The 13517-nt window shown below is 34.8% G+C and overlaps 2 protein-coding genes across 2 annotated transcripts in view; one reads left to right on the forward strand and one right to left on the reverse strand.

Annotated features, from left to right (window-relative positions):
- PIGB (phosphatidylinositol glycan anchor biosynthesis class B) overlaps positions 1-12523 on the forward strand; it is a 37886-nt gene extending 25363 nt beyond the window's left edge. The window contains exons 7-12 of the mRNA XM_077881179.1: positions 497-548; positions 1615-1826; positions 2428-2492; positions 9288-9501; positions 11431-11611; positions 12150-12523. Of these exons, the coding sequence (XP_077737305.1) occupies positions 497-548; positions 1615-1826; positions 2428-2492; positions 9288-9501; positions 11431-11611; positions 12150-12263 (838 nt within the window). The 3' untranslated portion in view covers positions 12264-12523. The remainder of the gene's footprint in view (positions 1-496; positions 549-1614; positions 1827-2427; positions 2493-9287; positions 9502-11430; positions 11612-12149) is intronic.
- Positions 12118-13517, reverse strand: part of CCPG1 (cell cycle progression 1) — a 39749-nt gene continuing 38349 nt past the window's right edge. Inside the window, exon 9 of the mRNA XM_077881178.1 lies at positions 12118-13274. Within this exon, the coding sequence (XP_077737304.1) occupies positions 13085-13274 (190 nt within the window). The 3' untranslated portion in view covers positions 12118-13084. The remainder of the gene's footprint in view (positions 13275-13517) is intronic.

Here is a 13517-nt window from a genome sequence, read left to right on the forward strand (position 1 = left end):
TTCTTTTTTTTTTTTTTTTTTTTTATTCATTTATGATAGTCACACACACAGAGAGAGAGAGGCAGAGACACAGGCAGAGGGAGAAGCAGGCTCCATGCACCGGGAGCCTGACGTGGGACTCGATCCCAGGTCCCCAGGATCGCGCCCTGGGCCAAAGGCAGGCGCCAAACCGCTGCGCCACCCAGGGATCCCTCCACTTGGATTCTTGACCCTTGATGAACAATGAGGTATTAAATGTGCATAGTTTTAAGTTGCCAATGTTTTTTTTTTTTTTGTGCAACGATAATACAGTATTTATTACTTTTAGAAACTTTCCTTAAATACAGCTTCTATCAGTGAAAGATCTTTCAATGTGTAAATCCATATTCGGTTGGAAAAATTGTAAAGGATTTTTACAGTGACTCTTGATGCCAAGCATTTTCAAAGCTTTATGCCAATATTGAATTTTCAGTAAGTAAGTTCAGAATGTAAATCACTCTTCTATTTTGTTTTTCAGGTTTGTCACTTTAACTTTGTCTCTGATAATTGATCGTATTTTTTTTGGTCAAGTAAGTAAAAATATATTAAGCTAACAACTATTCTTAATCTAACCATTATTACACTAAAAACTCAATCTGACTTATTAATGAGTATTTGGGAACACGGGCAAATAACTTTTTAAAAATTTTATGGGATGTGTTAAAAAAAAAACTATTGGCATTTGCCTTTCATTCAATTTGCTGTTTTCCATAAAATAGAATTGCGTATTCCTAGTTGCAGTTAAAAGGATTCTATTTTATGGCATTGTTGTCAAGTTTGCATAATTTAGTCAGGTTTGTAACGATAAAGATTAAATTTTTAAATAATTTTAATTGGCCTCAAGTTAATCATCCAGAACTTCAAACAATCAGAATACTCTTCTTCAAGCATTTTATTTGCATTTTATTTCACATTTTAATGTCACGACTGTTGGTAACGGTGTATAGTTGTTTTTAAGTTCCCTGATTTTAAGTCACTTAGGGGCTTTGGAATCAGATTACCACAATTTGAAACCTAGTGCCCTCATTATTAGCTATGTGACCTTGGATAAGTTATGTACCTTTCTTGCCAGTTTCCTTAACTAGAAATAACTGGTACCTGTTTTATAAAGTTGAAGATTAGGTGAGATAATGCATGTAAATGCTTACACTAGTGACTGGCAGACATGAGCATTTCCTGTTAACTGCTGTTATTGCTGTTACCTTGTGCTACAATTCAAAGGTGATGTTTTCAAAACTTTATCTTAATGTGTGATATCATAAGGTACTAAAGTTTTTAACATGGGTAACACGCATACTCATGTAAAAAACTATCTTTGAGGATCTTATCTCTTATTGTATGTGTAATTTACATTGTTAAAATACATGTTTATTCATGCTTTCTTGAATTGCAGAAACCTAGATTTTTTATATATTAGCAGAACACATTAAAACTTAGAACATTAAAATGAATGATTTCATGTGGTCATTAATCAAAATTATTTAAAGCATTATTTGGTTTTTAGAGTTCATTCAGGATTCTGCCAAATTCCCTAATCCCAAAGATTCATACTTGGCACTAATACATTTCTATTTCTCTTTCTATCAACTATGCCAGTGGACCTTGGTTCAGTATAACTTTTTGAAATTTAACGTGCTGCAGAATTTGGGAACATTTTACGGTTCTCATCCATGGCATTGGTACTTCAGTCAAGGATTTCCAGCTGTCTTGGGTACTCACTTACCCTTCTTTATTCATGGCTGCTTTCTGGCCCCAAAGAGGTACCGAATACTTTTGGTAACTGTGCTGTGGACACTGCTAATTTATAGGTAAGATTTTATTTGTCCAAATCATTAAATTTTTTAATGTTACCAAGAATTTAAATTCTTCAAAAAAATAAACTGTTTATCTTCTGCAAATGTATAAACTCCTATGATTTGTTAGTGGGGATTATTTAGCAGACAGAAAAGGTAATAATTAGGCTGATGCTCAGAATGAATACTTCTGATATGTACAGTTCACAAGGAATACAATTTTTAAGAAGTTGAAAAAACTGTATTTGGTTTTAAAAACTGAAACTACCACAATTTTGAGTATTGAAGGACCAGAGAAATTATATTTTTTAATGAAAATGTATATATATCATTATTCCAAATTTTGAGTAATATGACTTAATTGGATTGGTAATAGAAATCTTCTTTAGAATGTAATTGTACTTTACAACTTCACATTGACATCAAATGTTAGGATTAGGATTACTTTTAACATATCACCACCTTATAACTAAAAAATAATGAGACTACATCCTGAATCATGAAATTCAGTCTCAGTATTTAGAAAACTAGATTATATTTTCAATATATTTATTTCTCCAACTATCATGTAATATGGAAAAATAATATTTTCTCTTAATATCTTTTTTTATTATAGCATGTTGAGCCACAAAGAATTCAGGTTTATCTATCCAGTTTTACCATTTTGTATGGTGTTTTGTGGTAAGTATTTTTGTTTAACAGAAAAAGTTGAGAAATAGACAATAGAGAAATAGACAATATAGAAATAGGACAATAAATTTTCCTTAGACACTAAAATACTTTTCAATTACTAAATGAGAAATGCTTCTTAATTATAAGCTATATTACTGCAGTATTCCTTTTGCAGCCCAAATATACTTTTTTCTGTGTCCTATAATGTGATATAAAAACATAAGGATTTAATATCCAAAGGACCTTTGGGTGGTGATGTTTCTGGCTAGTAGGAATCTTTCATTTTAAAGTAAGGAAATTTGTCTATTTTAGAATAGCATTTTAAGTTTATGATTAAACTATGAAATTCTTCAGTCCACAAATATATTTATAGCTGTTGAGACTTTTTAATGCTTCTTCATACCCATCTGCCCCCTTTAAGACTCATTCTAATGCATATGCAGTTTTTAAAGTGATCCCCATGCCTGATTTTATTTTTGGCCTTTTCTCCATTTTTCCTCTAGGTCTTTTGCAGTAATTTTTTTACATGTGACTTCTACAAAGTCTTATATTACTCAGCTCTGGAAAATGTGAATTTTTACATTGGTTGGTTTGGGAAAACTATGAATTGAAACTTTATTAACTTCGGGCTAATAACAGTCATAATAAATGACTGTTGGCTTCCCTCAAATATTAATCACTTAAAAAAAAATCACGGGACTGAGGAGGGAAGAAATAAGTATACAGCTGAGACTGGAAGCTGGGAAAAACTAGAGTTAATGGTATCAAACTTTTTATACTTAAAAACAAACACAAAAAAACCCAGAGTTAAGCAGCCACCTTTGACCAAGTATACATCGTCTACAAATCTCAGATGTATGTACTCTCTCCAATTGATATACAAACATTATATAAGAACACATATATAATTGATGTATGTATATACACACACCCATATACATCTAAATATTTGATACATCCGAAGTACTGAAACTAAAAGTTCATTTTTGCCACTACTTTATAGTCTCACTTCATATACAGATGTAGGCACAAAATATAGGCATCTAACAGCAATTTGGCAAGTCATAAGAATAGTGGGCCCAGTCACCAAAGCAAACCTGCAAATCTGTACATGAATCACTGTTCAGACTTAAAATTTTTCTTTACAACCACCTGAATTGGAATTAGAGTTATAATTAAATCAAGTTTGGTTTCTGCCCAGATGTGTTGCCATACTGGAGGACAAATATTTGTGTGTTGTTTTGATAGTTTAGGAACTTGGTTTCATTCCATTTTTATAATATGAGGTTTTCTAGCAATCTACTTCTGTGCCATGTCTTTATAGTGTTTTAGAGAAAGACTAGGTTTTCTGAATCCTCATTCTCAGTCCAAAAGAATGAATCTTAAGTGGCAGGTTCCTGGTAACCTGTTTCCAATCCCAAAGATTGAGATAAAATGTTGATGAGGTTGAAGATGATCCCTAATGAACAAGAATCAGCCTTTGTTCCGTCCTTTGTCCACTCAGAAGGATCTTTAAAGGACTGAGAGCTAGCAAAACCCCTCATCTCAGAGGATGTGATGCCTCCTCTGGACACATATACCTAAGGTCCTTGAATTGAACCTGAAGATTCTAATTCCTAGGAGACTTGTTCTCCCACTAAGAGTCAGCAGTGAGCTCACCTGGACATCAGTCTTTGGATGATCAGGAACAGCGTCAGGTGTCCTCTTGGAGTAGTTTTAAATGGCTCGTTGGTCTTTTCTAACTACATAAAATCTTGAGTTTTACTGTACCTCCAATCTTTTTATTATTTTGTGACCAATTGTAACCTGATTTTTATATAAACATGACAACTCTAAATCAGCAATTGCTGTGCGACAACCACCTTAAGACCCCATGGCTTAAAACTTTATTATTGTCTGTGGTTTGGCTCACTGTCACTTCCACCAGTTTCTTGGACAAAGCAAGTCACAAAGCCAGGCCAGATTCAAGAGAGAAACTTCCGGCTCAGGTAGGGATTAGACACACAAAGAGGGATAACTGCAGCCATGTTTTCAAACTACAGTAACTTCTCTTGCCTAATCTGAATTTCCCTCAGCTCTATCCAGAATAGGACTAACTCTGGAAAACACACCTTCTGTAACTGGCTCTGATCCTTAGTGAACTATATAATCTTGTGCCTCCATTTCCCTATGTGTAAAGGAAGGTGCCATTGGTCTAATAACATTGAAATTTTTAGTTGAATCTCTTGTCATTTGAGGTTTCCAACACCTGCTACTAATTCTAGGTTGGGTATCTGCTTCATCTGTTTTACCAAAGAAGCCAATACAGACTTGCTTGTCTCTGATTAGAACACTTTCTCCATAAGCTAATTGTCTTATCAAAACTGCACATACATGTTTCAAAAGCCATTCCGTTAACTTGTTTTAAAAAACAATGGTTCTCTGCCCTCCTTCCCCATTCCCCTCCTCAGGGACATTTTCACTCTTTCAGGTGGTTATTTGGATAATTAATCTCTTGACATAAAATGCTGATAATGCCTTTCACCAAATGCCTTTCACCATCTTTGGTTTTGGCACTACTTAGGACTTCTATGAAAATAGTTTTATTTCCTTAGCAAAGTAGCAATGTAAAATTCTCCCGATACCTCTGTGCCTAATATTCTCCTTATTGTTAATAAAGCCTCTCTTGAAAAAAAGATAAAAATTAAAAAATAAAGTCTCTTTCCCAGGCCCATTCTCCTGTATTTTCCATCACAGAATTAAACCACTCTTTGTTTCGTTCATGCAAACACTGAATTTAAGTTAACCAAACAGCTTTCCCAAGGAAACATCTCTGGTTAGTAGAACTTGGTCGAGATCTTTTTCTTGGGTGTTTAGATCAGATTTTCTGTTTAGTCTTGCCAAAACATGGGTGCATCCTTCCTACCCGTGTTTGATGAGATCAGCAACGTACAGCCCTTAACTTCTCCATTACAATGAACCTTACCTTGGTAAGAAGGAACTGGTATCATTGCTTAATCTGTACAATCTGTAACACTTAAATATCCGTAACTTAAAAAATAACTGTATATCAAGATAAATCATAGGATGATTAGGAGATATGGCTGAGTAAAGAATGAACCAACTCATACAGGGCCTTCTTACATACTCAAGTTTTTAGATTTTATCCTGAAGAGTAGTCAGCTGGGACATAATGGACTTACAACTCTTAATATTAGTCTGATGATAGTGATTAAGAGTCCAATATGCTTATTATAAACTCATGGTACAAAAAGAAAAAAACCCTATAGTGCCATCCTCTAATCATCTAACTCCATTTCCCAGAGATAATTATCAGTCTTATAAATTCTTACAACTTCTTTTATGTATCTTTTTGTTGGCATAAATAACAGGAGCAAATTCAATATTCTGGGATGTTATTTAGCCCTGAGTTAGAGTTACTGTGGTAGCAGGCCCTTATTCACTACTCACTTTCCAGTTTTCAGTAACCTGCGGTCAGCCGCGGTCGAGAAGATGATCCCCTTTCTGACCTAGCTTCAGGTCAGTAGTAGCCTAACGCTATGTCACGATGCCTGCATCATTCACCATACTTCATTTCATCACATAGGCATTTTACCATCTCACATCATCACAAGGAAGATGGCTACAGTAAAATAAATTTTGTGACCACATCCATATAACTTTCATTACAGTGTACTGTTACAATTACTGTATTTTACTAATGTTATTAACCTTGTACCATGCCTAATTTGTAAGTTAAACTTCAACACAGGAGTATAGGAAAAGAGTAAGGGTTCTGTACTATCGGCAGTTTTAGGCATCCATGGAGGGGTCTTGGAATGGATCCCCCACAGAGAAGGGGGGAACTACTGTTCAGACAGTAAGTTTTTATTCTCATGGAAATTACATGAGAGGCTGAAGGATTTCTGTAAGTGGTTTACAGAAGAAAGCTTGTATTTGCAGAATCTTCAAGTAATTGGCAGAGGGAGTTTCACATTTCAGGTTAGGTAATGCTTACGTTACATTGTGCTATCCATCCCATTCTGAAGCTAGCTCATTTTAGGGTGGATCTTTTCAGTGAGAAGGGTGTGTGTATATGATTTGTACATACAATTACACAGACTTACTGGATGGCAGCTACTAGGATCGTGTTACCTTTTGTGAATACTGAAGAAACCATACTGCTTCCCTGTAAGAAAACCATGAATCTTAAGCTTCTCTTGTGGTGCAGACTAAGCGCTGCAGCTGTAATGTATTTCCAGCTCTCCATTTAACAACTGCAGTTTTTGAAATCCCCTTGGTAATGTTCAGTGTCAGATAGTTTGAAAACCCTGGGAGTATTCAAATTCAAGTCTATTCAACTGTTCCTTCTTCCCTTCTCTTCCCAGCATTTTCTATATATTTTTTCCCCAAAGAGGGAGATTCAGTTCTCTCTGACAGGATCCATCCTAATATCACCACAGAGAAAATATAAGCATTACCTAATTTAAGACTCTTCTCTTTACTGAAACTGCTGGAAATACAAGCACATTTTCTTCCAGCATTCTACCCACAATGCCTTTTTTACAGCATTCACCGCCATGTACTCCAGTTTTATTATCACCCATTCTATTGTGTCCCTAATGCCAGCTTCTGAAAAGCTTTCAAGGAGTATTTAGTGAGTGAACAAACTATTGATGAGTGAACATTTCATAATGCCCACGTTATGCTTCATTTGAATATTCCTGAGGGTAAGTTGTCTTCTAAAATGCCTTGCTAAGGGTAGGCTTTAATGTAGCTTTTTATAATCTGAGGCCACTAAGTATATTTAGCTTTAACTTCTCTACCCAACAAAGCATAGCTCCTAAGCTTGCTGGCCTATTAGTTCTGTACCTGTAACTATTACAGATAAGAGAACTTCTGGAATCCTACTTCAATTTAATAAAGTTAATTCTAGTTCTCAAACTTTCAGTAGGTTCCACATTTTACCACTGCAAACATAAATCTAGATATGTTTTAATGTAGGTTTAGTTTTCTTGATCTTCTCATTTTTTAGTCACACTACGTTTTAGAATATGCTTTGCCTAATCAGCTAGTTCAAGTAGTAGTAAGAGTGAGGGATACATGACATTCCAACTAATAGAATGAATTACAGGTAACCTAAAACTGCATAGAGGAACAAAATTGAGCATCTAAGATTCCTTGACCAAATTTGGTTCGGCTATCAAATAAGTGGCAGGTATCAGAGATCTTAGAATAACTTCATCTTGGAATAGATGAAGTTATTTTATTATTTTTCCTTTTTTTTTTTTTTAAGATTTTATTTATTCATGAGACATACAGAAAGGCAAAGACATAGGCAGAGGGAGAAGCAGGCTCCCTGCGGGGAGCCCGATGCAGGACTTGATCCCAGAACCCTGGGATCACGATCTGAGCGGAAGGCTGACACTCAATCACTGAGCCACTCAGGCATGCCTATTTTATTTTCAATTGTTAGATGTTATTTATGTACAATATATTATTTATAATCTTCAAAGCGATGAAAACAGATAAAATCTGTAAAGGCACCTTACCTAATTAAGATACATTTAACTGTACAACAAAATGTACCTTCAGTTTTTCTTAAACTGAATGTTAATACTGTTTCTTTTTTAATTTATAGAAATGGCTAAGTTGCAAAAATGAGTGCCTTCAGCTAATGTGAAGTACCAGATGTGATTCAAGTAAATTACAGGTCTTCATTTACTTCTGTTTTTGAACAGCTCTTCTGAGGCCAAGTTTATGTTAGTGTCTTTAAATGGCAACTGTTCGAAATTAATTTTATTCATGTTCAATTACTGTCAGTGTTTGAGCCAAGCTAAGACAGCTGATAGCAGTCAATTAGGTGATGATCATGGAAAACAGTGCCTTGTCCCCAGCAGGAATTAGTGCTAAAATTGCAGGCAAGCCACAGACTGGATCCTGGATACCCAAATTCCAAAAGAACAATTATCTAATTCCATGGAGACAGTACATGTGGAGTATGAACAAAATGTCAAGTTCATTAATAAGCCTATTCTTTTCCATTGCAAAGGTCTTTTCTTTTATAGGTACTTTCAACAGATCCTATGTGCTCAATATGAGGGACTATTGCTGGGGAATAGGACTATAGGAAGGGACAGGGGACTTTTAATTTACTCTATTTGTTCTGCTCGGTTTTCTGCTACATGCAAGAATTACTTTTACAAATTAAAAAAGAAAAATTGTTCAGCATCTCAGAGTTGCCCAACACTGTAGTGAAAGATAAGACATACTTTTTCAGAAAAAGATATTCATGCCACCATACACATAGTAACTACTGAAAATCTCCCAGTGGTGTATTTTTTAAGAGGACACACTGCCACACATCCTCCAGAATTATGGAGACACAATCCATTGCTAGTGTTTGGGAGATTAAAGAGGAGAGAGAGGTAAATGAACTTCTGTGTAACAGGACAAGCACTGGACAAGATACTGTTGGAAAAGTTACTGTACCCCCATTTGCAGATGGGGGAAATAATGCTCAGCAAAGTAAAGCAATTTGTGCCAGAGTGAGAATTCAAATCTGGGTCTGCTGGAATCCCTAGCCATAGTTTTCACTATCCCTCCTTTTTTCTAGAAAAAGCTAAAGACCTGAGGACAATGAGAGTGAATAGTTGGAGAAATTATAAAGATGACCTACTGCTTATTTCTTGTTTTTCCATGACACCATTTCAGTCTGTGCTACTTCCATTAAAAATTACAAATGTATTTGCAGTTAACATTGGCTTAGCTATTCTAAAACAAGAATGGCCAGTATTACAGTTCAACATGTCTATCTTCATACAGGGTACTCACTAAACCACCTGAAAACATGGAAGAAACCAGCTCTCAGTTTCCTATTTTTATCGAATATGCTTCTCGCCCTCTATACTGGTTTAGTTCATCAACGAGGTACTCTTGATGTCATGACTCACATTCAAGAACTCTGTTACAATAATCGCAATAAATCTTCAGCTTCAGTATTTATCATGATGCCTTGCCACTCTACTCCTTATTATAGGTAATAAAAGTTGTTCCACTATGTGCTATTAAGAAAATGAAACTACTTTAAAATTCCTTTCAGATTCCTGAATTTAATTAACTGTTCAAATGACGAAGAAATCTGAAACTTCCACTCATATATATTCATTGAATTTTAAAAGCCATTTGAACTATGTCAATGAAAATCATATATATCACTTTTAAATACTGTGTTAATTTAAAAATGTGAATGACTTACATTTAAATGATCCACTTTAAATGTCATAAAATATTTTATAGGTTATTTGAAGGTACCCTTAATAAAAGAAATTATCATTGAACTTCCTACAGATCTTTGTAATACATCTTAAATTTTTATGATTTTGAATTTATCTCAAAACACTCGATTCTAATCCAGATTTAAATACTGGACTGCTGCCCTGGTCTTAAACAAGTTTTTTTTTTTTTTTTTTTTTTTTTTTTATCTCTTTTTTTATATTAGTTATTTCACCTGTAAAAATTAGGAAATTCAATTAGATACTATTCTAATGCTTGATTTAAGTATTTCTGAGAAATACATCACTAAAACTACCTTAACTATGCAGGGCATTTAAAAAGAAATCCATTTGGTCCAGTGCTTCCAAATTGCCCAATAACAGTATGAGGGTAAACCAACCATTTTCCTTTAAAAAGTTCTATACCTACTTAACCTGACTTTAATCGATCTGAAGTTGATTTTCCATGTGCACATTCAATCAACTAAATATCAAAGCTAATGTCATTTTAAGATAATTTAACACTTTTGCAATACTCTACCTTGGTCATTCATGCCAATCACTAATACACAATTTGGAAAAGTTGGGACTGCTGGCAAAAGCCACAGGATATATGTAATACCCAAATATCCCTTCAAATTGTGAGGTTCATCTACTATGTAAAAAGAACTGAGAGTGGTACATTCACTGTCCCTCCATGTTCACATTAGCAGTAACACTGCTGAGAATAGGAATTCTAGAGCCATCAAGATAGTCTCCATACATGGTTGTAGTTGTTGATGTCTTAGGTTTAGGCTGTAAGTACTTCACCAAGTTCTCATCTTATGGTTTTTCAAATTGCACAATGGAGAAAAAAAAATTCTCTAATGCTTACTTTGCAGTAGAAAGACTTGCAGCTTTTTCTCAGCTTGTTTTTTTTTTTTTTTTTCCTGAAGCAAGAGCTTCCTCTTCTAAATCATACAAGTTAAAGTATTAGGGCTTGTGTAAATTTACTTTGAATGCAGTTCATAAATAACATAAACCTCTATCATGTATTTATTCTTCCTGTGGCAGTTACAAACATGGCTTTTGCAGGGCCCAAGTGACTGCCTTAAGTTGTCATAATTCATCAATCAGTCTTTTTTGCATGTATTCTAGTCTATGCCACAATAAAACCATTACTTATTTGGATTTTAATCAGTGAACATATGTTGCTCCCTCTTACTAAATCTTAGAGGAACAACAACAACAAAAAAAAGAAACACACACACACATACACACAGGAACAACTTATTTAAGGATGTGATCCATCCCTTTTCAGAGCAGAAAGGGAAGAGAACGGGAATCCCTTCTGGTTCATGAAGTTTTCTACCTTGCCAATTAAGCCTATAGGGAATTTTACTCTCTTATTAACAAGTCATTCAGCTCATCCCAAAGGCCCCTTCCATTCTTGGAAAAGCATACTAATGTTAGAATATGGAGTCTCCCACACTGCTATCTCACCTTGAAATGGAGTTTCATGCTTTAATCTTGGATGTGAAAGTTATGTTGCTGCTGCACAGGGGAAAGTACATTAAAGGCTTGCTTCTTAACCTTAATGGGACCTGGTTTAGATTCAGACTTCACATTTTATCATGTGAACATGACAGATCTGGAGACTAATTGGAAAACTTTGACCTTTTTAACTTAACTAAATGGTAACTTTCTCTTTACAGCCATGTCCACTACCCACTTCCCATGAGATTTCTCCAGTGTCCCCCAGACCTGACTGGAAAGAGTCAGTACCTTGATGAAGCAGATATATTCTACCTAAATCCCTTAAACTGGCTATATAAAGAGTTTCACAATGATTCAACATTGCCTACTCACTTGATCATCTTCAGCATTTTAGAGGAGGTAAGGAAATATGAAAAAAGGGAAAACTCACTATTTCGCCTCTAGTTTAGCTCTCAGGTAAATAGCATAGCTTTTTTATGGTCCCTTTCAACTCCCATTATTTTGTAATTGGCTCTTTTCCCTGGTCAAAATCCATCTCAGTTCTGTAACTATCAAAATATATGTTACTTACCAGGAGTAAATTCTTTTATTAATAAATTATATTGTTTTGGGGTACCTGGGTAGCACAGTCAGTTAAAAGTGTTTGATTCTTGGTTTTGGCTTAGGTTGGGATCTCAAGATTGCGATCTCAGAGTCATGAGATTGAGCCCCGGAGTCAGGCTCTATGTTCAGCATGGAGCTGCTTGAGATTCTCTCCCCACCCCTGCTCTGCACCTCCCTACCCACTTGTGCTACCTTTCACTCTCTAAAATCAATTTAAAAAAGAAAATATAGTTTTATTAAACAAGTGGTAGAGGCGCCAATCAGGTCATTCTAAAAGTTTTGAAACCAGACTCAACAAAATGTAGCCTTTATGTAAACATTTATTTACTTATAGGAAATAAGTGCTTTCCTAATTGCAAGCAACTATGAGAGAACTGCTGTGTTCTTCCACACTCACTTGCCAGAAGGTCGAACTGGAAGTCACATATATGTCTACGAACGGAAATAAAAAGGGACACTCAACAGAAGATGAAATTCTGAATTGTGTTTAAATCTTTCCTGAAGAAATAGACATTGTTGGGTACAAATATTCAGATGCTGCATAAATATGCCTGTAAACACTGAGTAAGATTCATGGATCTAGGAAAAAAAACTACTGAACTGCTTTACCAAATATCACTACTGAGGAAATGTATGAAAAATGTCACAAAGTATAAAATATATTAATACAAATGCCAGATTTTAAATAAAGACCTTTAGTTTTCCTCATGGTGTAGTTTTATTGTTTCTTCCACAATATTCAGATGTGCAAGAAATTTCACAAGAGAACAAGTCAGCAAGCTCATAAGAAGGCAGCAAATTCTTCACAAGTCAACGGGCTCTTGAACCCACAAAAAGACAAGAAGCAAGTGTAAGATTATAAAATGTTAAAGATGAAATTCCATCACAATGTACTTTTTTCAAGCTCTACTGCAAACTTAACACAAATATCAGTGTTAATTACACTTTGTCATATGATTTGAGCTTGCTTTAAGCTCATACACTGAAAGGAAGACTCATTTCATGCACAAAATCTGTTGCATGCCCGGCTTCCTTAAAACTACAGTTGAACATTTCCAGAGCCAAAAAAATTCAGCAAAGCTAAACTACAGGAAAATGCAAGTTAGTAAGCTTTTGCTTGATGCTTCTGAGTAATAAAGTCATCAAACTGATACTTAGAAATAATAGAAAGACATTATCTTGATAATTTCATTTTAGTTTCAACACCAAACATTGTAGAAAGCATCCATGTTTCTGTTACTGTTTTCTAATTTAACTTAATCATGATGATCAATATTTAGGGTCAAAAGGTAATTGCCCCAATTCTATTTCAAGATTTGCCATGTGTCTTCCATTAGTGCGACCATATTTATGCCATTTACCTTCCCTTTTATAAGGTTGTGGCTGAGGGTGCTTCTGCTCTTGTTTTCGATGCCTGGAGTTTTCAATATTTACCATACGTTGCTTTTTATCTGGTCGACTGAAAGCAGTAAACACATTTTTCATCTATGTTAGAGTTAAATTTAAACAAACAATTTTAATGTTTTTCTCCATTAATTATCTGAACACTCTGAAAAAGGATGTTAGTCTGAAGTATAATCCTAACACAACCAATACCAAAAAGATTCAGTATTCTACTTTTATCCTACAGAAAAAATAGACAAGCATACTGTAGTGGCAAAAAGGAGAAATACTCAACAGATAAATAGAAATGTGACAATAA

The sequence above is a fragment of the Canis aureus genome, chromosome 32 (genome assembly GCF_053574225.1).
Source record: "Canis aureus isolate CA01 chromosome 32, VMU_Caureus_v.1.0, whole genome shotgun sequence".
NCBI classification, from domain to species: domain Eukaryota; kingdom Metazoa; phylum Chordata; class Mammalia; order Carnivora; family Canidae; genus Canis; species Canis aureus.